The sequence below is a fragment of the Tachyglossus aculeatus genome, chromosome X1 (genome assembly GCF_015852505.1).
Source record: "Tachyglossus aculeatus isolate mTacAcu1 chromosome X1, mTacAcu1.pri, whole genome shotgun sequence".
NCBI classification, from domain to species: domain Eukaryota; kingdom Metazoa; phylum Chordata; class Mammalia; order Monotremata; family Tachyglossidae; genus Tachyglossus; species Tachyglossus aculeatus.
The window spans coordinates 39,964,729-39,987,746 of NC_052101.1; the positions used below are offsets into that span (position 1 = coordinate 39,964,729).

General features: G+C 41.7%; 1 protein-coding gene across 4 annotated transcripts in view; it reads left to right on the top strand.

Annotated features, from left to right (window-relative positions):
- The window catches only part of CPEB4 (cytoplasmic polyadenylation element binding protein 4), an 80,184-nt gene that overhangs the window by 23,698 nt on the left and 33,468 nt on the right, over positions 1-23,018 (top strand). For all 4 annotated transcript variants that reach the window (XM_038771956.1, XM_038771957.1, XM_038771958.1 and 1 more), the window contains exon 2: positions 8,181-8,262. In XM_038771956.1, coding sequence (XP_038627884.1) covers positions 8,181-8,262 — 82 coding nt within the window. The remainder of the gene's footprint in view (positions 1-8,180; positions 8,263-23,018) is intronic.

Genomic DNA, 23,018 nt, shown 5'->3' on the forward strand with positions numbered 1-23,018 from the left:
CAGGTCCTTCTGATTCCCAGGCCCGTGCTCTATCCACTAGACCACACTGCTTCTCATGTTATATTTAGGATGGGGAAGGCACCCGGTGTCTGCCATAGTCAGTTTCCCTCAAAAGTTTGTGATATCTGCATTATAGTATGTCATTTGCTCCATGGCTAAGAGAGGGTGAACCATGAGCGTGTTAAAGCGCTTATAACAGTGCTTTGCCCATAGTAAATGCTTAACAAATGCCATTATTTGTATTATTATTTAAGGAGAGTCATGGATCTAATGAAGAAGTACATGATGAATGGTGGTATTTGTTAAGCACTTATGTGCTAAGCACTGTTCTAGGTGCTCAGGTTGATACAAGGTAATCAGGTCGTCCCACGTGGGGCTCACAGTCTTAATCCCCCTTTTGCAGATGAGGGAACTGAGGCACAGAGAAGTTAAGTGACTTGTCCAAAGTCACACAGCTGAGAAGTGGGGAGCTGGGATTAGAACCCACGACCTCTGTAAAACCCATGACCTGACTCCCAAGCTCATGCTCCTTCCACTAAACTGCACTGCTTCTCATCTTTTGTGACTAAGTATTCATCTATTAGATGGGAAAAGATAAGGAGTAGATTTGTATGTTGCATTATTTTCTTCATCAAGGGCTTTAAAAATAGAATAATAAAGGCAAGAGATGCTTTAAAAGGACATCTGATGCAGCCCCCCCCCGCCCCCAGGCAGTGAATACATAAACAATCCAGGAGAGATAAATGCCAATCCTTTTTATAGGAGCGCTGGGTAAGATTCCTCATCTCCCTGGGTAGTCTCTTTCAGTGTTTGATTACCGTTAGTCAAGAAGTTCTTCTTGTCAAATCGAATGTTTTCCTGCAACATTTTAAGCCTCTTTCTTCTAGATTGGCTGTGGAACTGGAGAAAACCTTGTCACTGTCCTCCTCAACTCTTGATATATTTGAGGACAGTGAAGTCATTCCATTCCATTCTCTTCTCTAGGCTTTTAAAAAAATAAATACCCAAATCACTTTCCTCGATCCTCAGAGGGCAAATTTTTTCTTTCCTTTTAGTAAGTATTGCTTCCTTTCTCTGGAAATTTGTTTCATCTTTTTGAGAATGTTCTGAAAGAATAAAATAAAGGCTATCTAATTCAGGGGGCAGCTGCAGAAAGATTTTGCCGAAGCTCTAATTCCATTCTCTTGTTGGTTTTTAAAATATTGTCCTTGCAGAGCTGGCACGAATGCTTTATCCAAGACATCTGCCTAATAGTTTGGTCAACTGTACAGCATTGGTTCCTAGGAGGTTTTAATTTGAAGAAGCAGCATGGCTCAGTGGAAACAGCCTGGGCTTTGGAGTCAGAGGTCATGGGTTCAAATCCCAGCTCCGCCAACTGTCAGCTGTGTGACTTTGAGCAAGTCACTTAACTTCTCTGGGCCTCAGTTACCTCATCTGTAAAATGGGGATTAAAACTGTGAGCCCCTGTGGGACAATCTGATCACCTTGTAACCTCCCAAGCGCTTAGACCAGTGCTTTGCACATACTAAGCACTTAACAAATACCATTATTATTATTAATATTATTGAAGACAACCTCAGTCTGCTTTTTATGATTGCTTTGCACCTTTCCTCCTTTAAAATAATCGGCTAGCTGTATTAAAATCAAATATTTTGAATAAATGCCAATTTTATATTAAGATTAAATAAACACTATTTTATTCTAAAATTTGCTTTTGAAAATGGCTATCAAAATTAATATTCAGGTTCATTGATCATAAGGAAGTCCATATAAAACAAATCAAAATTGTTTTGACTTTTTATTTTTGTGAGACATGTTAGCAAAGCATATACTTTAGTTTTTGTGGACATTTCCCCCCTCCTCCCCCTGAATATAGATGGAAAGATTATGAATCCTTTGTGGAATAGGGTCTACATCTGGATTGATTACTTTGTTTTGTATTTACTCCAGAGCTTAAGTCATTGCTTGACACATAGCAAAATGCTTAATAATAACTGTAACTCTTTAATGGATCACTTTTGAAATGATTAAGAAAAAAATAAAAACCATAATTCTTGGTTGTGGTTTAAGCTGAAAAGTGTTTTTACAAATAGTGACATTTTAAAAGGTCTCACAGATAAGCTAAACACTATTAAGTCTCCCTTTTTTTTCAGTTGATCCCACAGACACTTACCTTTTTAAAACACTGTTTAGCTTGTTTAGCATCATCCTCAACAAACCTCCAGCAACTGCCCATTGATTCTCACTTAAAGCTCAAATTCCTTATCATTGGCTTCAAGGATCTCCGTCAGCTGACTCCCTCTCACCTTGCTACACTCTCATCCTTCTCCCCTCAATGAGAGAAGCAGCGTGGCTCAGTGGAAAAAGCATGGGCTTTGGAGTCAGAGGTCATGGGTTCAAATCCCGGCTCTGCCACATGCCTGCTGTGTGACCTTGGGCAAGTCACTTAACTCCTCTGAGCCTCAGTTACCTCATCTGTAAAATGGGAATTAAGACAGTGAGCCCTACGTGGGACAACTTGATCACCTTATATCCCCCCAGCGCTTAGAACAGTGCTTTGCACATAGTAAGCGCTTAACAAATGCCATCATTATTATTATTATTACTATCCTTTACTTCTCCCAAGCTGACTCATTGCTCAAGCTATTCCCCCTGCATGTCAGATTTTTTCCCTGTCTAATCATGGCCTTGTGCACCATCAAGCCCTCCTAAAAACTCACCTCTGTGGCATTCCCTGATGAATCCCCAACTTTCCTGGTGGTACCATCCTGTCAGTTTACCTCAGCTGTCTTAATAGCACATCATCTGTGTGACTTTGGGTAAGTCACTTAACTTCTCTGTGCCTCAGTTACCTCATCTGTAAAATGGCGATTAAGACTGTGAGCCCCCCGTGGGACAACATCATCACCTTGTAACCTCTCCAGCGCTTAGAACAGTGCTGTGCACATAGTAAGCGCTTAATAAATGCCATCATTATTATTATTGTCATCTTAAATTTATGTAGCACTTGTTTTTCCAAAAGCGCTTTCATTTGTTTTATTTTTGTCCTCAGCATCCCAGTGAGGTAGGAAATGGCAGGTATTGTTATCCTCATTTTAAAGATGGGGAACCGAAACACAGAGAGGTAAAAGTGGTTAACTTGCATGTTCATTTTTATCCAGTTTGTGTCATTTGTGTTACATGCGCTTACATGGATCTATTTTATTTTTATCTGCTTGTTTTCTCCATTAGGTTAAGGCAGAGACCAAGCGTTTTGCTTTTGTTGTATGTTCCCAAGTGCATACTACAGTGTTCCGTACCCAGGTGCACAATCAATAATAACAGTGACAACATGGGGCATTGGTCTGGGGACAAAAGCTTGTTTTTAAGTCGTATCTCCAGTAGGTACATTGATTAAGCACTCATGATATGTGAGTATGGCATGAAGTACTGGAAAGAAAATGTTGATCAATCAATCGTATTTATTGAGCACTTACTGTGTGCAGAGCACTGTACTAAGCACTTGGGAAGTACAAGTTGGCAACATATAGAGACAGTCCCTACCCAACAGTGGGCTCACAGTCTAAAAGATAATTGATAATATCAGATGCAGGGGCACCGTGGGAAGCAGCATGGTCTAGTGAATGGAGCACAGGCCTGGGAATCAGAAGGATCTGGGCAAGTCACTTCATTCATTCAGTTGTATTTATTGAGCGCTTACTGGGTGCAGAGCGCTGTACTAAGTACTTAATGTCTCTGTGCCTGTTACCTCATCTATACAATGGGGAGTAAGACTGAGAGTGGGATATGGACTCTGTCCAACCTGGCGCTTAGTACAGTGCTCTGCACATAGTAAGCGCTCAATAAATACGATTGATGATGATGATGAGGATTAGCTTGTATCTGCCCCAGTGTTTAATACAGTGCCTGGCACATAATAAGCACTTAACAAATATCATTAAGAAATAAAGACTCAGTCTAGACACAGGGAGGACTAAACCACAGTGCAAAAAACAAGACTAAAAATTAAACATCAGAAACAGCAGCAAAAAAGATCCTATTCGTTGTCTCCTTATTGCTCCAGACTCCCTGCCCAAACTGCTACAACCTTCCCAACGTTTCAAATGCACAAGGCTTCCGCTTCTGCATTCCTTTACGGGCTCTGCTCCTGTGGAGTTGAAGGGAAGTGACTGCAGCTTATGAATCCAGGAGCTCCAGGCCACAACATCTCCATCTGGACCTACCTTCCCCCTCCTTCCCCCTCACCCGAGTCGGGGCTTGGCTTCTGCAGTTGATATTCTGATTTTCTTTCATTCATTTGTGCAATCATATTTGAGCGCTTACTATGTGCAGAACATTTGCTAACCACCTGGGAAAGTACAATACAACAATGAGACACATTCCCTGCACATTTTCTCCACTTTGACCCTGCAGCAAATCAGAGGTAACCTTTTTGAATTCCAGATCTAGACCATACACTTCCCAGATTGTGGGATAATCAATCAGTGGCATTTTACAGTGCTCTGCACACAGCGCTCAATAAATACGATTGATTTATTGAGCACATACCGAGTGCAGAACACTGATCTCAGCCCTTAGGAGAGAACAGTAGAGTTGGTAGATGTGACCACTGACCACAAGGAGCTTAGAAAATTCGAAATCTTATGGAAATTTAGAGAAATTGCATTTAGTGGCTTCCCTTTTGCTCAGTTGATTAATTAATGATGGTATTTTTTAAGCGCTTACTATATGGAAAGCACTGTTCTAAGCACTGATCTGACATCCTTTATTTTTTATCTTAGTGCTGGAGGCTTCCTAATGTTTATAATTGTTTGGTATGTTCTAGTATCCCCACAGGTGTTGAAATGAAGCTGACCAACCTAAAAGTAGGATAGTATTTTTTCCTCTTTTGATCAAGGTGATAAAATCTTGATTTCCAATTTATTTCCCATTTCCAAGTCCTGATGTAGAATATCTTTCTTCCAGGAATGGCCAAATACCAAAGAAAAAAAATTAAATTATGAATCATTTAGATAATTTGCTAGTGTTGATCTGTGTTTGACAGTTTTCTAAAGGCAGAAACATGTAATGTTAATTGGAAGTCAGTTTGAGAATTTTATTCTTAAAATTCTGCCGTACAGTTAGCCTTAAATACAGTAAATTGTCTAATATCTGGCTTACTCTGGCTCAGCCAACCCAGAAAAAAAAATGAGTACAAGCCTAGTTTGAGCCTCATCCATACATGCACTGTATGATGATTTCAGAACATGGGTGTCTTATTTTCTAGTAATAATAATAATAATGATGGCATTTATTAAGCACTTACTATGTTCTAAGTGCTGGGGAGGTTACAAGGTGATCAGGTTGTCCCATGGGGGGCTCACAGTCTAAATCCCCATTTTACAGCTGAGGTAACTGAGGCACAGAGAAGTTAAGGGACTTGCCTGAAATCACACAGCTGACAGTTGGTGGAGCTAGGATTTGAACCCATGACCTCTGACTCCAAAGCCCCGTGCTCTTGCCACTGAGCCACACTGCTTCTCCAGTACAAATGTATTGATTCACTCTGCAGATTAATTTGTAAAAGTAGTATCCTTAGATACAGAACTTGAAGCAAATTTTTCTTGAAAAATTGCATGAGTAGACTGCAGTTAGAATTCAAAAGCTTATATGGGCCTCAGAATTTTTTTCTCCATAACCAATGAGTAAAACTCAAGGCGGAGAAGTAAATTTATTGCTGGGCAGCAAAGGTAGATTGAAATAGAACATCAAATAAACTTGGGGCAAAAGCAGGAAGCAGCTGAAAAGTGGTATTTTTGTGTGACTGTAAAACTAAGCCAATGTTGATTAGGTTGTGGGTATTATCCAAGTGCGTAGAAGCTGTACTTTTACCTCTTTTCTTATGGATAAACAGTGGGGAAAATGTAAAGTTTAAAAAGAGTAAAAAGGGTCAAGAGGCAAATAAATATGAAGAGGAACAGATAGGCCAAGAGAAAATTGAGGAACACAGAGGGAGAGGAAAAGGAGAGTAATGGAGAGATCCATATAATAATAATAATGATGGTATGTGTTAAGTGCTTTCTATGTGCAAAGCACTGTTCTAACGTTCCCAGTGCTTAGAACAGTGCTTTGCACATACAAAGCACTTAACAAATACCATCATTATTATTAGTAGTAGTATTATATGGATCTCTCCATTACTCTCCTTTTCCTCTCCCTCTGTGTTCCTCAATTGCCTATCTGTTCCTCTTCATATTTATTTGCCTCGACCCTTTTTACTCTTTTTAAACTTTACATTTTCCCCACTGTTTATTTGTGTGTCTATAGTCCTATTTCCGCTCTCCATTTTTTCTTTTGACAGTCCTTCAGCCTCGTCCCTGTTTCTGTTCTCTCCCTCTCAGAATCATTGCCCCTCATGTTTTTGGCTGCCCTCTTCCCATCTTCCTCTTTTTTTGTGTGCTTTCAGATATCCTACTCTCTTCTCTTTTCCATCTGACTCTTTCCCATGTACTGTCTCACATTCATGATATCTCTTGCATGAGTTCTCTCCGCTTCTTTCTCTCATGCTTTCATTCTCCTGTGCTTTCTGTATGTATCAGTATATACATGTATATAAATGTAAACATCTACTTGCTGTCCACAGGCTCCTGAAAATACCTGCAGTTTGCAAATGAACCAATCAGTGGTCTTGTTTGAGTGCTTATTGTACTCAGAGTGCTGTGCTAAGTGCTTGGGAGAGTACAACAGAATTGATGGGCACATTCCCTCTCTACAAAATCAAAGGCTTATGGAATAAAGGGGTTAAACACAGGCTACTAACACACCAGATTAAATTAAGATCAGTGTGAGCCATTCTAAAAAGCTTGGTAAGCCTTTTTCATTCTGGCTGCATTCCAGTTTTCTCCCTCCAGCTCTGGGATGACAGTAGCCCTGGGTCTTTCTGATACTGTATCAGGTCATTATCATTACCTGAGGGACTTAATTTTAACTGCTTGTTCACTATTATCAGTGCAATTTAAACAGATACAATTAACTTGCTTGTGTAATACTCATACAATACCTGAGATCTCTGAATCAGTCTTTGAAATGACTAATAGCGTTATCCATCGCCAAAAAAAATGGTTACTGGAGACTGAGAATATGGAAAATGATGCAAATAAGTGAGAACTTTGGTTTTACCTCAGTTGACAACGGGATTGTATGTAAGGACCCATCAGATTGTGAGCCCATTGTTGCGTAGGGACCATCTCTATATGTTGCCAACTTGTACTTCCCAAGCATTTAGTACAATGCTCTGCACACTGTAAGTGCTCAATAAATACGATTGAATGAATGAATGAATTTAGTCATAGATAGTAATATATATATGGAGGCTTATTAAAATTTTTATTTTATTTTTGTGTGTTCATTGGGTGTTGATTTTTACTTGTTGAGCTGTTTATGTAGGTCTCCTGGGTGTCTTCAGCCTAGCACCTTCCTACCCTATACCTGGCACACATTAGAGTAATGAAATCTAGGATGGACTGTGCTTTTCCTCCTTTACATCTATCCCTGTACTTCCTTCTTGTAAACCTATCACTCTTCTCTATGCTATGTCCCCCGACTCTTCGTGCTTTCTTCCTCTTTTAGTTTCACCTGTCCCCCTCTGGCTATTTTCCTGTTCCTCTTACTCTGCTCTCTTACTCCCTTTCTCCTTTTCCTAAGCTTCTTGTTGCCTATTTCTGACTTGCGCTGATTTTTGTAGCTCCTTGTCCCTTTCCATTTCTCTCTCCTCTAATGTCCTTTTTGCAGCCTTTCCCATTTGTTCCACTTCCCCTCCCTTCACCATCTATGCTGTCTAACTTAATACCAATGGGTAGGAGAGGGAGGAGAAGGTGGGATATGGTCCCTCTGCATGGATTTTCCAATTGTGTAGGGGAGAGAGGACGTAGGGCTTCCTTGGTTGGAACTAGCCAGTCAGGGGCCAGGGCAACAAACAGATTGCAGTAGAGATCCAGACAGGAACTTGTACTTACTAGTCAAAGATGACACTACCAACAGTGAGATTTATTAATCCCTAGAATTTGGATGGTAGGGAATATAAAGGGCGTTGAATTAACAAGGAAGGGTGGAGTTGAAACCTTCATCAACCCAGAAACCTGTTGCAGCAATTTATTAAAACACCTCTTTTAATGTAGCTTTGTTATTGTGCTTGCTCACAGGATCGCACGAGGACTTTTGACATGCACTCGCTGGAAAGCTCCCTAATCGACATAATGAGAGCTGAAAATGATTCACTAAAAGGTAAGCTTATCAACATGACTTTTCCTTCAGTAAATAGGATTGTATACTTAAGAATCTGCCACTTCTGGGGTATTCTAGCTAATGCCATTAGCTCATCTACTGGATCCTTTGCTTTATCAGCTCCTCAAACATAACCTTTGTTTTCTGTATGTCACATAAAAATGACATACGTAACCTTTGTTGTCTATATGCTCATCCAGGTCAGTGAATGTCAACGTGGCAGATGTGAATTTTGGAGCGTTTCTTCCAGGGGTCTTTAAAATGGACAGCAGGTCAAGATTTAAAATGAGGATTTTGTAAAACTCTTGAAATGCTTTCCGAGAAACAATTTTTGTGTGTGCATCATAATTACTGAATCAATCAATCAATGGCATTTGTTAAGCACTTGCTGTGTGTGTGAAGCACTGTACTAAGCGCTTGGGAAAGTACAATACAACAGAGTTGGTAGACATAATTCCTGCCCACAAGGAGCTTACTGTCTGTAGTAGTCTGCTAAAAGCATTTTTTCCTCCCCACCGGAGTCCATCTTGATCATTTAGAAAAAAATCACCTTTTGAATGATTGTATTTTTTAAAAAAATTTGACATTTTATTGTTTTTTTGGGGTTTGACTTGTCATTTTGGTAGATTAAAAGCTGATATTAAGATGTAACAGGGACAACTCCATAGGAAGGAAATGGAAAATTAGGAGCACACAGATGGAACCTCAAAATTGGAAAGTCGTATTTGAGCAAACTTTGTGCAGGCAAATTTTAAGTTTTTCAACATCTCAAGTGATTTTCCATGTGTTTCTTATACCTCAAAATGGACATAACCTTTTAGAGACGATCAGAGCTTCATTTCTAGGTAAGCAAAAAATAAATGATACTGAAAGTGAATGATGCTTCATTAAAAAGGACAGTAAGTTAACTGATTTTGATTTTAGTTTTAAGACCTAAAAAAGTGCATTAATAAGTAATTAGAGTAAGTCATGATAGGATGTTCATCAAAATAATGCTTGATGAAGAACCCACAGAGTGTGTTTAATGGGTTATCCTCCCACTCCTGTTGAGGGTTTAGGTTCATTGCCCAGTAAAGAAAAGTAGAAGCTTATTGAGCCTACTTTGATGAAGAGAAGTGAACTGGAATAAGTTGACCCAAGGCTTAGGGGGTGGGGTGGGGGAATCCTGGCCTAGAGCAGATCTTTTTATGTTTTAGGAAAACTTCTTGATATATTATACCCAGAGGCAAGAACAGATCTGGCAGAGGGGCTGATCAGAGGCCTCCCTCTTCAGCCAAATCAGTAAGGTGAAGCTCCATTTGGATGTAGTGGCCAGGCATAGATAGAGCCAACTTGGTGTTAAGTAAGCAGTATAATTAATTCTCTGATATGGTGATAGGTTCTTGAAGAACCCCATGAAAATGACAAGTATTTAGTGAGAAATGACTGTGCCCTTTGAGTCTCAAAGTACAGTAACTTGGCAGATGTTCTATTTTAAAATTGCATTAGAGGTAATTCCTTAAAATAATTCTGATGAGAGAGAATGGATGTAAGGTATTTTTAAATAATCCTTTGAAGGTAAGTGGCTTTGTGTTCTGTGCAAATTCAGTATTTTATAGTTACAGAATATTTTTTCCTTCAGTTCTTCATGGTGCACTGTATGCTTCAAAAGTCACGAAGGAATTCCACATATAATAAGGACCGAGCTTACAGGGATAATTCAAACTTAAGCATAATTGTTTTTTTGATATAGTAGTTACAAAGACAAAACCATAATATTCCTGTCATCTCCATCTCAGTTGTTTAAGACCTTTTCTAGACACTCATAATTACCATTATTCTATCTTTCAGATGGATTAAAAATTAAACTACCTTCTGAGATAGTTATCAAGAGTATTTTTTATTTTCTCTTTTTTCCAAGTCTTATCTTTAATCCATTTGCTGTGCAGCTGCCAGTTTTATGTTATTTATATCCATAAAATGGTGTCTTGCCTTCTCCATAACCAGTACCAGTGACAATCTGCAGAAGCCCTTCCCCAGAGACTAATTGCATCTTCTTTACAGCACACTCAGCCTTCAAGAGCTGAGCCTGAGATGGAAACAGATTTTGAATTTGGATTTTCCAGATGGCTGTTTAGTATTCCTGCAATACTGTTAGGTTTTTCCAAGAATTTTTTTCACCTGGACTGAAATTTCTCTTTTGTATTTAGGCAGAAACAGTTATTTAGATAAATTTTGTACTTTTGTAATTTTGTATGATTTCCTGGCTATGAAATTAATACGTATTTCTTTGAAACAGAAAGATTCAAAAGAGATTAAAGCCACGTGGGGGGACATCTGTTTCCAACTCTGAAGTATGGGCTAGAAATTTCCAAACAGTAATTCATGGAGTTGCACTACACATGTACATATGAGCCGTGTGATAGGGATTGCCTTTGCACATTCATCTTTTCAAGCAAATTCACATACATGGAGAAAATCTCACTGTCGATAGGGAATCTTCAAACGTGAAATATTCACTTTCTCCCTTCTCTCTTTACACATCTCTCCCCCTTAAGTTTTTGGGGGTTGGAGACTCTCAGACCTGACACTGCTGCTACAGATATTTTCTTCTTTTAACTGTAACTTTGGGAAGCCCTGTATTTTTTTTTTAACGTTAAGTGCTGACTACATGCAGGTACTGTACTAAGTGCTGGAGTAGATATAAGCTAATCAGGTTGTACACACTTCATGTCCCTCATGGGCTCACAGCATTAATCCCTGTTTTACAGATGAGGAAACTGAGGCACAGTGAAGTGACTTGCCCAAGGTCACACAGCAGACAATTGGCAGAGCCTAGGATTAAAATCCAGGTCCTTCTGATTCCCTGGCCCATCCCTTACGCACTAGGCCACGCTGCATCTCAGTTCTGTATAGCAGTTAATTCATTTGAAACAAATGCAGTCCTAAGGTAGGCAGTTTCTGATACCATTTGTAGCCCTTTGTTGCTAAGTAAAATAATGTAGTACAAGCTCCCTTACAAGAAAACCGCAAAACTCATTTAGCAATTTTTTATGTATTTAAAGTTCATGTTTATTGCAGATGAACCGTATCCTCGATGTGTCACTCTATAGAAAAATGTTATTTGTGGTAATCAGCTTTCAATTGGTTCCTCCTGTTCCTGTAGTTGAGATTAGGATAATGACCAGCCAAATCTGCATTGGTTTATTTTGAACATTAGAATGAATTTAGTTCTAATAAAGAGGGGTGTTAGTGAGTAGGCAGATATGAAACAAGTGACTATTTCACAGTGTACCCTCCAGTTCCAAACTTAAATATTGTCCTCCTCAGTCCTCTATCATCATCCCTTTAACAAAGTTGCTATTCATTTAATCGTATTAATTGAGCACGTACTGTATGCAGAGCACTGTACTAAGCGCTATTCCTATCTTCATGTCCAGGTATATTTATGCTCTTTTGCGAAAGTTGGCGAGATAACCAGGGGTGAATTTTGAATTCTTTTCTCTCCTCTACCCGCTAGTGTTTAAATCATCAGAGGTGGTGATTGGGTGTCTGAGATCGAGACCTGCAGTTCAGGGTCATTATCCCATTCCCAAGCACTAGATTAATCTTCCATGCAAAGTAGGTGATGGGTCCGTACCTGGTGAATTGCAATCTGCCTGCCTGTCGCATTGTCACCCACCTCAGTCTCATCAGTCATTTAGCCCTGAGCAGGTGGGCTGGAGATGATCCCTCTAGACTGTAAACCCAGTGTGGGCAGGGCAGCAATCTCTCTTTATTGCTGAATTGTACTTTCCAAGGGCTTAGTCCAGTGCTCTGCATACAGTAAGCGCTCAATAAATCCGATTGAATTCATTAATTCATTCAGTCGTATTGAGGCTTACTGTGTGCAGAGCACTGTACTAAGCGCTTGGGAAGTACAAGTTGGCAACATATAGAGACGGTGCCTACCCAACAACGGGCTCACAGTCTAGACGGGGGAGACAGACAACAAAACATGTGGACAGGTGTCAAGTCATCAGAATAAATAGAAGTAAAGCTAGATGCACCTCATTAACAAAATAAATAGAATGGTAAATATGTACAAGTAAAATACGTAGAATAATCAGTCTGTACAACCATATACAGGTGCTGTGGGGAGGGGAAGGAGGTAGGACGGGAGGGATGGGGATGGGGAGAGGAAGGAGGGGGAATGAATGACTGTTCCTTGCCCGGTGTGCAGCTTGCCCGCTGCCACGTCCAGTGGATGTGGTGCCCATCAGAGGGGCTGCTTCTTCCTCCTTATGCCCCACCTGTTCCTGCCTGCTGTTGGAGGTTGGGCTGGAGCAGTGGGGGCAAGAGGCTGGCTTTCCCCCATATCCCCACCCGTGGACGTGCCCTTCCCACAGCCTCAGGTCTAAGCCACGCCAGGTTTTGCCGCAGATGACGTCAGTCATTCGTATTTATTGAGCGCTTACTGTGTGCATAGCACTGTACTAAGCACTTGAGACGGTACGGTAGAACAATATAACAGACACATTCCCTGCCCAGAACGAGCTAACAGTCTAGAGGACGTGCTCGTGCATCGGGAGCTGGGCCGGTGCCACAGGGATTCCTACACCTGTACCCCAACTTGGTCCAAAAGCACGGCGAACCCCTCCCAGATCAGTGCGAAGGCTGGCACAGCCGTGGAACTGGATGGCGAGCAGCCGAGCCGGAGGGAGGCTCAGCCCCTCCAAATAATTCCCCCTTTTAGACTGTGAGCCCACTGTTGGGTAGGGACTGTCTCTATATGTTGCCAATTTGTACTTCCCAAGCGCTTAGTACAGTGCTGTGCGCATAGTAAGCACTCAATAAATACGATTGATGATGATGATGATAACTCAGACCGGAATGCTGTTCCGACGCTTATTGCTTTACCACAACCACATTCTGGTCCATTCCGGCTGACTGCCACCTCTGGAGATAAGAAAATGGACTTTCGTTAGTAATTAGTCACAGGAAGTGGAAAAAAAATCCTAATAATGTGGCCTCTGGTTACCAGTTCTTATTTCTCACGCCACAGGACAATTGTTTCTTCTCAGTTTTAAATTTCAAAGACAGTAGTTGTGATAGAATATGTTTCATTCTTGTTGAGGTTGAGATTTGTTTTCTTTAAATCTAATAAATGATTAGAGGCATGGAGGAGCGCTTTTTTCCCAAGAGGATCCACCAAAAAGATTAGTAGAGCTTTTCGGTCGGGAAAGAAGACTGAGGTGGCAAGTAAGTGAGGTCTATACAGTCATGAAGGATATGGCTGAAGAATCAGAAAATTGTTGTTTTCCAAATCCCACATCACCACTGTGAAGTTTTATGTTGAGACCCTCCCTTTTGTGGGAGTGTGCTTAGAGACAGCTGATCCCCAGTTTGGAGACAAAGCTCAGCTCTCCCTATTTTGGAGGACTTGCTACATGAACTATATTATATAGTTGCAATTTTCATTCTTTAGTGTCTATTTAACCCTCAAAACACTACAAAAATGGTGAATGGGAATGATGGAAGGTCCAGTGTTCCTGTAAAGGAAGCCGTGACCCGAAAGTACTCATGTAGACTCTTGGAAAAGAGGAAAAAGTTTCCAAAAATGTTCATTTATTAAACAATGCTTCCAGATAGGCCAGACTAAGAATGTTAAGTCAAACCCCATTTAGCCTTCATTTGTCAGGTAAACTTGACTAGGAAAAAATCCAGGCGAGAGTTTTAATTGAATTTAGCAGCAGTAAAAATGAAGGTTAGAAGAACGAACCGTCCTCTGTTGTCTTAACAATAATTTCAAAAAGGTAAATGTGGAATTGAAGAAAGCGTTGAACAAGGGGAATGCTGTGCATAAAAGGAGATATTTGAAAGACAAATTATGGGTGTAATAATCAGAAGCGAGGATACAGACCATCTCCCTTAGTGGAAAAAACTCTCTGAAGCATAGCTAGGATTCAGGTTAATAGGCTTCTCTGATGAGAAATCAGATGATCTATGGGGTTTCAGACAGTGCCTTAGGAGAGGGTTGGGAGGTGGGTCGCCTAACCGTGGATACGACTCTCCCGATCTACAAAGCAGCAGAAACTACAGGTCCAAGTCAGTTTGCTATATGCACCAGTGCCCCTGCTTTTAGGAAACAGTATGGTCAGGGCAGAGATTACCATACATAAAAAATGACGGCCAACAGGAAAGAGATTTCAGCCAGATGAGGAAGGTTGTAGAATGCAGCATGATCCCAGACAGTGCCCCCGCAGATGGGAAGTTGGCAGGCACAAATAATTTCCAAATTGCTCAAAACTCTACCCCTAAAAATAGTTTCACACTGAATATCAGAGAAGGAATTTAATTGTTCGCATAAAGTAGGCAAACTATCGACAGCAGTAGTGTGAACCATCGTCTCACTGGAACTGGCAAGATTATAAAGACCGGGAATGAAACATAAATTGAGCTCGTCAAATCTAAAAAAAATAATTGGCTTCTCTGGAACAATATTACCTAGTCTGACTCACTGTGCAAGAACATGGTGACCTAGAGTATGGGGCACTTATTGCAGAATATTAAGATTGATCTCAAGAATTACTAGGTTAACCACAGGGACCCATGATGTGGATTAATAATGAAGTCCTTACATCTTGTACCAATCTCACCAGATATTTCATGGAAACTGGAATTAGCCTGTTGAACCCATGACTAAAGAGAAGCAACTAGACTTTCAACATATAATCCCAAAACTAAATGAGCTACTAGCAAGCAGTTTATTAGATTAACTGTCAATCAGTGGTATTTACTGAGTGTTTCCTCAGTAAACAGAGCCCTGTACTAAGCCCTGCAAGAGTATAATAGAGTTGGTAGACTTGTTTTCTGCTTACAAGGAGTTCACAGCCTGGAGACTCTATAGTTCTACAGGAACTTCAGTTAGAAGAGTTGGGAAGCAGCAAAGTCTAGTGGAAAATGCCCAGGCCAGGGAGAGGATGTGAGTTCTCATCCTGGCTCTGTCACTTGCCTGCTGTGTGACCTTGGACAAGTCACTTTTTTGTGCCTCAATTTCCTCAGCTGCAAAATGGGTACTAAGGCTGTGAGTACTATGGGGGACAGGGCCTGCGTGTAGCCTGATCAACTTGTATCTTCCCCAGCTCTTAGAGCTTGACACATAGTAAGTGCTTAACAAATACTGTAAATAAATGAGGGAAGTGAAAAGGATTTAGACACCATCCAATGTGATGTATGCTGTTCATTGTCAGTTTTCAAATGGACTTTTGTAATATAGCATTTTTTATGTGTTTAAAATTCATTACAAGCGTATATTAGTGTTAAGGAAAAGAGGTAACTAAACTAAGATTGGGGGCCCTGTTACATGGTAAGTGATTTATTAGAATGAGAACTGGGTGAAGTTTTCCAAGGTGAGGCAGCTCACTTGTGCCAGAATTGGAAGGCGCAGTTCCTGTCCATCTCTGTCAAAATTGTTCTCTCATGAGTATCCCGTGCTTAGAACAGTGCTCGGCACATAGCGCTTAACAAATACCCATAATAATAATAATAATTCATATTTTACATAATTTAAGGTCATAACAAACATATGGATGATTGAGCACCCATTGAAGGCGGTAGGTTCGAAATTAAATAAACACTCCTCACAGCAGGCGATACAAATATGAAGTTGCATAGACAGAAAACGTCATTAGGTTCAAGAAAGTGAATTAAATTAATGGATTAGAGTGGTAATGGTATTCACTGAGTACCTACTAGTTGTCACACTTTATTAAGTGCTGGGTGAGTACTGTAGAAGCAACAAATGTTTCCTGCCCACAAGGAATCATCATAATTAATGGGGAAGACAGAATGAAAGTATTTGCAAACAGTGAGGGCACTCCTTATGTCTTAGCTTTTGAGCCTTCTGTGGGACAGGGGCCATCTGATTATCTCGTATAAACCCCAGGGTTTAGTACAGTGCTTTGATAAAAAAATTAATAAATTCCATAATTATTATGAATTATGGGGGAACAGAATGAATATGCCAGGATGTGATATCAGAAAAAGTGTATGAAGGCGCAATTGAATATTCCTGTAAGCATTTAAGGGCTGAGGGTATGAATAAATACATATATTTAAGGGTGGAGGTTAAGGTCCATGAGGCCTTACTAAAAAGTAATGAATCTATATGTTAGAAGAGCTATCCCTAACCATAAAGATGGATGTCAAGAAGGGCAACTCTCACTGTTTCTCCAAGGGACCTTTTGTACTCCTATTGGAATACTAGCTCGGCTAGGCCAGTAATCTGACTATATAGACCATTTTGTAAAAAGTTATTTCTCTTGTGAAAGAAGCATTTGTTCTTTAGTAAAGGCGATTGGTTGTTTGAAAGTCGATTCTTTTTAAGGAAATGTGAGCCCTGTGTGGGACAGGGTCTGTGTCCAACTTGATTATTTTGTATATACCCCAATACTTAGAATAGTGCTTGGTACATAGTAAGCACTTAAGTGCCATTAAAAAAAAAGACATACTCATTTTAGGCAGTGGTGTCAAACAATGTAATGGTAGCACAAATTTACTCAAGAAAATCCTGGTGTTTCAGCTTGTGCTTCAAGCAAGGGTTAAGGGGGAGAATGAAGTATTTGCCTCGGTCTATAGAGTAACACACCTGCCTCTATTTCCTTTCCCTCTTGCTTCCAAGCACTTTGGAAGAGTGAGGTTGGGAGTACCAGCACCAACATGGAAGGAGTGGCATCTGAGGCCACAAGCATGTGCACTTAAGACAAGTTCAATTTAATAAAACAACCCTGTCAACCTGTCTGCGTCTGTTTCCCCAAATGACCTAGGATTTCTTAAGAACATCAGCACATATGATGCCAGTATTGGATCAGACCAATGGCTCATACAGCCCAGGTTTCTGTCTTGCACAGACACAGGATTCCTTTCCTTCCTCTTCCTTTTTTTTAATCTTTCCTGCCTCTGACCTCTTGCTCATTCTCTCCCTCCTGGCTGTGAGCTTCCTCCCTCTTCAAATCTGCCAGACCACAGCTCTCTGCATCTTCAGAGACCTTCTGAAATTACACTTTCTCCTCCAGGAGGCCTTCCCAGTTTTGTTTTTCTTTTCCTTAGTCATCTCCCCACAACTACCACCTCCCCAATTATATGCCAGCTGTGCATTGACACACACATGCATAACTACTTAGCCTGTTATTTGAGGACTTACTCATCTACTTATCCATCTTTCCTTTCTTTTCTGTAAAGTATTTTGTCTGTCTTCCCAGCCAGACTGCGAGATCCTTGAGAAGAGGGACCATGTCTTTTAATTCTGTTGTATTCTCCCAAGTGCTTAGTAAATACTAGTGCTTCTTTTTCCCTTTCCTCCCCCGCCACCACTCATCTTCTGTTCTTCCCTTCTTTCTTCTCTCCCTCCCCCTCAACTCTTCCCTGTCTCCATCTTCCTCTTCTCTTCCTCCCTTTCTTTTATCTTCCCTCTCCCCCTCCTTCCTTATCACGTTATGGATAGCTGGGGCTATAGATAGGGAAGAGAGCAGGGGACAAAGTCAAACCTTCATGAGAGATGAGTGGGAAGAGGGCTGGAGCTGGGAGCAGGATAAGGGACTAGTCCTAGACGAGGCCCCAGTTGGAGCGAGGTCTGGATATTGAGGGTTGAAGCTGAGACATGGATCCGGGATGCAGAATGAAGGAGAAGACCCTCCTAGAGTTGGGACCAGAGGATTCATTCATTCGATCGTAATTATTGAGCACACAGTACTAATCGCTTGGGAGAGTATAACAATAAACAGACATTCCCTGACCACAGGGAGCTCACAGTCTAGAAGGATCAAAGTCCCAGACCTCGCCACCACATACAACAGCCCCTTCCACAGGACCTCCGGAGCCTGCCACATGGGAGAGACTCCCAATATTTTCTAATAATAATACTATTATTATTGTTGTGATATTTAAGCACTATTTGTGAAGCACTGTACTAAGTCCTGAGGTAGATACAAAGGTCGAACACAGTCTCTATCCCACAGGGTGCTCACGGTTTAAGTAGGAGGGAGCTCAGGAGTTTAACCCTCATTTTACAAATGAGGAAACTGAGGCACAGAGAAGTTATGTGACTTGTCTTAGGTAGCGGATCACAATTAGAACCTAGGTCCTCTGACACCCAGGGCCGTGCCCCTTCCACTAGACCATGCTTCTTCTCCAGCTCCAGGATGAGTAGCAGCAAGGGCCACCGGCCGTCCCCTTACACCGAACTTCCAAAGCCTGCCGGGTGGGAGAGGGGTGGCTGCCTCCCACCCCGTCAATCCTTTCCCATTGCTTCCCCTTTTCCGGCCTTACGCTTCCAGAGGCCACCGCAGCTTTGAGAATTTGTCCAGGAACCAAGCCACTTGACTCCGACCATAGCTGCGACTGTTGGACTCTGAGCTGCAATGAACCCCAAATTTTGCTCCTCTATCCACAATGCCCAGTCCCTCGTGATGCATTTTATTGCCAGCCTCACCTTTTGAATTATTTTTAAAAATCCCTTCATCCTTCCTTGTGTGTCCTTCCTGCTCCCTCAACCCCCTGCCCCTTTTGTGTCACCGTGACTCATTCCCTTTGCCCATCCCCCCTCCCTGCCCCACAGCACTTATGTATATATTTGTCATTTTATTTATAGGTATTGATCTTGTTTACTTGTATTAATATCTGTCTCCCCCCATCCCACGCCCTCAGACTGAGCTTTCTGGGGGCAGGGAGTGCTTAGAACAGTGCTCAGCATATAGTAAGTGCTTAATAAATGCCATCATTATTATTATTATTGGCTCTATTGCTTTATTGTACTTTCCCAAGCGCTTAGTACAGTGCTCTGCAGACAGTAAAGCGCTCAGTAAATGCAACTGGATAAGTTGGATGAATGAACCTTCCTTATTCTCAGATTGGGAGCTTCCTGAGGGCCAAGCAGGTTGTGTTCAGTTTTCACCAGTGAATTGTATAGAAGCATCTAAATTCTGCCTGGACTTCAAATTAAATTGCTCTGTGTTAAGCAACACTGAATTTCCTGAGAAGCAGAATGGGCCTGAGAGTCAAAGGACTGGGTTCTAATCCCAAATCACCTTGTAACCACCCCAGCGCTTAGAACAGTGCTTTGCACGTAGTAAGTGCATAATAAATGCCATTAAAAAAAATCTGCCACTTGCCTGCTATGTGAACAATAAGTCCCTTAACTCTTCTGCACCTTAGTCTCTTCATGTGTAAAATGGGGATTAAATATCTGTCCTCCTTCCTCCTTAGACTGTAAGCCTCAGGAGGGACAGACTGTATCTGTTCTGATTTACCCACCTCAGCACTTGGCACGTAAGAAATGCCCAACACCATCGTTATTATTACTTACATCGTTATTACATCGTTATTACTTAATTACATCGTTATTCTTACTTTAAAAGTCTGGGGGCTACATGTTGGGAGTTGAGAGCAAACCGTTCACCTTGTGGAACTAGCTGGGTTTTTTTTTTTACAATCCAAAGAGAAAGCTGTGCCTTTAAATGGAAAGTGCTTTTCATATGTTGTTTGCTCAGGGCCGAGTCAACAGACGAGTTGGAAACTGCATCCCTGGTTTCATGTCACAGGGTTCCTTCCTGACTCTCTCTCTTCCGTGCCCCCTTTGGATGATACCAACTCACACAAACCCTAGGTGAGGAGCATTTTTAGGTTCTCTGGAAAAAGCGAAGAGGGCACCGTAATTCCGGACAGCCTCGTAAACAGTGGAGAAGGCACACTGCAAAACAGCAGTCTCGAACTTGGACCTAGTTTGCCCCCGAAGCGACATTGTAAAGAAACCTTCTTTTGTCCGTTGTCCCACCTGCAGTTTGTTGGAATGGAATGGCCTAAAACTTCTTTTTCTCTGGGCCTTTGTTGAGTGTTTGTGTTCCCGTACCTGTGTTTGGGGCGAGGGGGCTTGCATTTCCTCCGAGGAAACCTCGTGCACAGGATACGGTAGGGTGGCCGAGATCTGTGCCAAGATTTGTGGGATTGGGTTCGGGACTATTTGATAAACAACGGGGCCGGCCGTTTATCAAATTTTTTTTTTCAGATGTGCTTTCAAGCCAGGAATGTCTGATTCCCGAAGGAGCTCGTGTAGGAGCAGAGGGAAGTTACATTTGTTCAGGAGCCTGCATTCAGATCTGGGGTGGGGTGGAATGGGTGGATAATCTCTTTAAGAAGGATTCTTTAGGGGAAGGTGCTCCTAAGAAAAATGCATTGTTTTGGTGAATTGAGTTTCGACCAGAAAGATATCTTGTAAATAGTCCAGATTAGGAGCTATCAAATGTGCCCCAAGAAGTACAGTGAAAGAGACTTTCAACACCTCCCACCCCCATCATCACACACACAAACTAATTGGGGAAAGAAAATGACCATTTGTGTGTGTGTGTGTTGGGGGGGGGAGTGGTCAATTAAACCGTGATTTCTTCATTCCTAACCCAAATGCTGAAAATACGGAAATGTGCTTTTCTTGCTCAGTGAATTTTGCTCCTTCTTGTGGTCCTTGTTACCATTCCGTCAGAGAAATCCCAGAACACCTTGGTTCATTTAGGGGGAAGCTCTTAATTCATTTTTTTCATTGGTAGGCCAAAGTTTAAAAAATAAGTTAATTGGCTCTTTTTGAATGCATTCCTTTAAGGTGTTTTAACGCTGTTTTAAAAATATGCCCCCATATATAGGTTTTTTAACATTTCATGTCCATTTGACCTTCTGATTTAGGTCTGGGCTCTAGATCAGGACTTGGGTTTCAAGGGATTCATTAAGGGAATGCCCAAGTAGAAAAATTAATTAGACATGTTGACCCATAATTATTATTATCAACACCAGAGAGAGCATGTATGCCTAGTAATTATTAACAAGCTTGTGTTCTAAATATTTACAGGCGTTTGCCAAGTGGAAAGACGATTAATTGTATTGGCAGTGTTTTCGAAATAGAAAGGATAACCGAAGATTCTTTTTGCATATGTAGAGTCATGTTTCCCAAACTGTGTTCCACCAGCCTGTGTTGACATGTGACCCGGTTTCTGGAAACTTCATTAGGCACAAAAATGCATCCTCAGAGGAGGGGATTTCTCTGAAATGCTAGTCCTGAACCCTGTCTATTCTTGCCTGTTTTATGGGACCTTGATTCCTAGCCTTGTTTACTTTTCTAGCATCCCCAATGTTTCTCTGACTTCTGGCTCTTTTCTTCCATCCGTGAACAAGCATTTCTAACCATGGCTGGCAAAACTTTCCACCTGTGACACTATCTTACCCGACTGTTCTCATCTTCTACAGTTCCCCAGTCTGTATCTCTAACTATGCTTGGGAGTGTCAATATACAGTGCTTTGCTCACATGAATACTGTGGAAGAGGCTGATAATGGTATAGCATTTTTCTCTTTCTTTTTTCTGGTGTTCCTTAAGCACTTAAGTACCAGGCACTGTTCTAATCAGTGGGGTAGATACAAGCTAAACAGGTTGGACACAGGCCATGTCCCACATGGGGCTCACAGTCTTAGCCCTCTTACAGATGAGGAAACTGAGGCCCGGAGAAGGGAACTGATTTGCCTTAGGTCAGTCACCAGACAAGTGATGGAGCTGGGATTAGAAAAGCAGCATGATGTAGTGGATAAAGCACAGGCCTGGCAGTGAGAAGGTCTTGGGTTCTCATTCTACTCCACCACGTCTGCTGTGTGATCTTGGGCAAGGCACTTCACTTCTCTATCCCTCAGTTACCTCATCTGTGAATTGGGGATTGAGACTGTGAGCCCCATGCGGCATAGGGACTGCATCCAACCCAATTTGCTTGTATCCACCCCAGTGCAATATTTGGCACAGAGTAAGTGCTTAACAAATAATAATTATTATTAACATTATTATTAATAACCCAGGTCCTTCTTACTCCCAGGCCTATCCAGTAGGCCATGATGCTTCTCCTTTAAATTGCAACTCAAGTCCGGTTCCTTCAGGAGTTCTATGATTAACCCCATCCATTCTTCACCCATCATCCAGCACTATTACCTATGATAGTAGTAATTGTGGCATTTGTACAGTGCTTACTGTGTGCCAAGCGCTGTATATAAATACTGGAGCAGATACAAGATAATCAGGTCCCCAGTGCTGAAGGTAAGCCTGAGCGTGCTGGAACTCTCCTCTAATAAAAGAAAATGTCCCAGAAATGGCCATTCTGGTATGAAACATCTCTCGGAAGGGACTGCAGAGGTAGGAGGGCTTGCTTTCCCACCCGTCTGGAGCAGGGGAGGGACAATGGCACCCCACCGCACCCCCAGTCCCTGCTGTCCTGTGGTCGAGTAGTTGAAGCCAGATTGGGTTCCTGCTGGCAGGACACGGCCCCCTGGCCCAGGGACATGGGAGAGGAGAGAAAATCCAGGCCCTTCCCCTGGTGCCGATCCGATCTGATCCTCTGTTCGTTTCTCAGTCAATCAGTTCTGTTTATTGAGCACTTACTATGTGCAGAGTCCTCTAGACTGTAAGCTTGTTATGGACAGGGAATACGTCTGCTAATTCTGTTGTATTGTAATAATAATGATGGCATTTATTAAGCACTTACTATGTGCAAAGCACTGTTCTAAACGCCGGGGAGGTTACAAGGTGATCAGGTTGTCCCACGGGGGGCTCACAGTCCTAATCCCCATTTTGCAGGTGAGGTAACTGAGGCCCAGAGAAGTTAAGTGACTTGCCCAAAGTCACACAGCTGACAGTTGGTGGAGACCCCCCCAGCTCTTATCAGCTAGTAAGCACTCAATAAATACTTTTGATTGATTGAGTGAAGAGCACTGTACT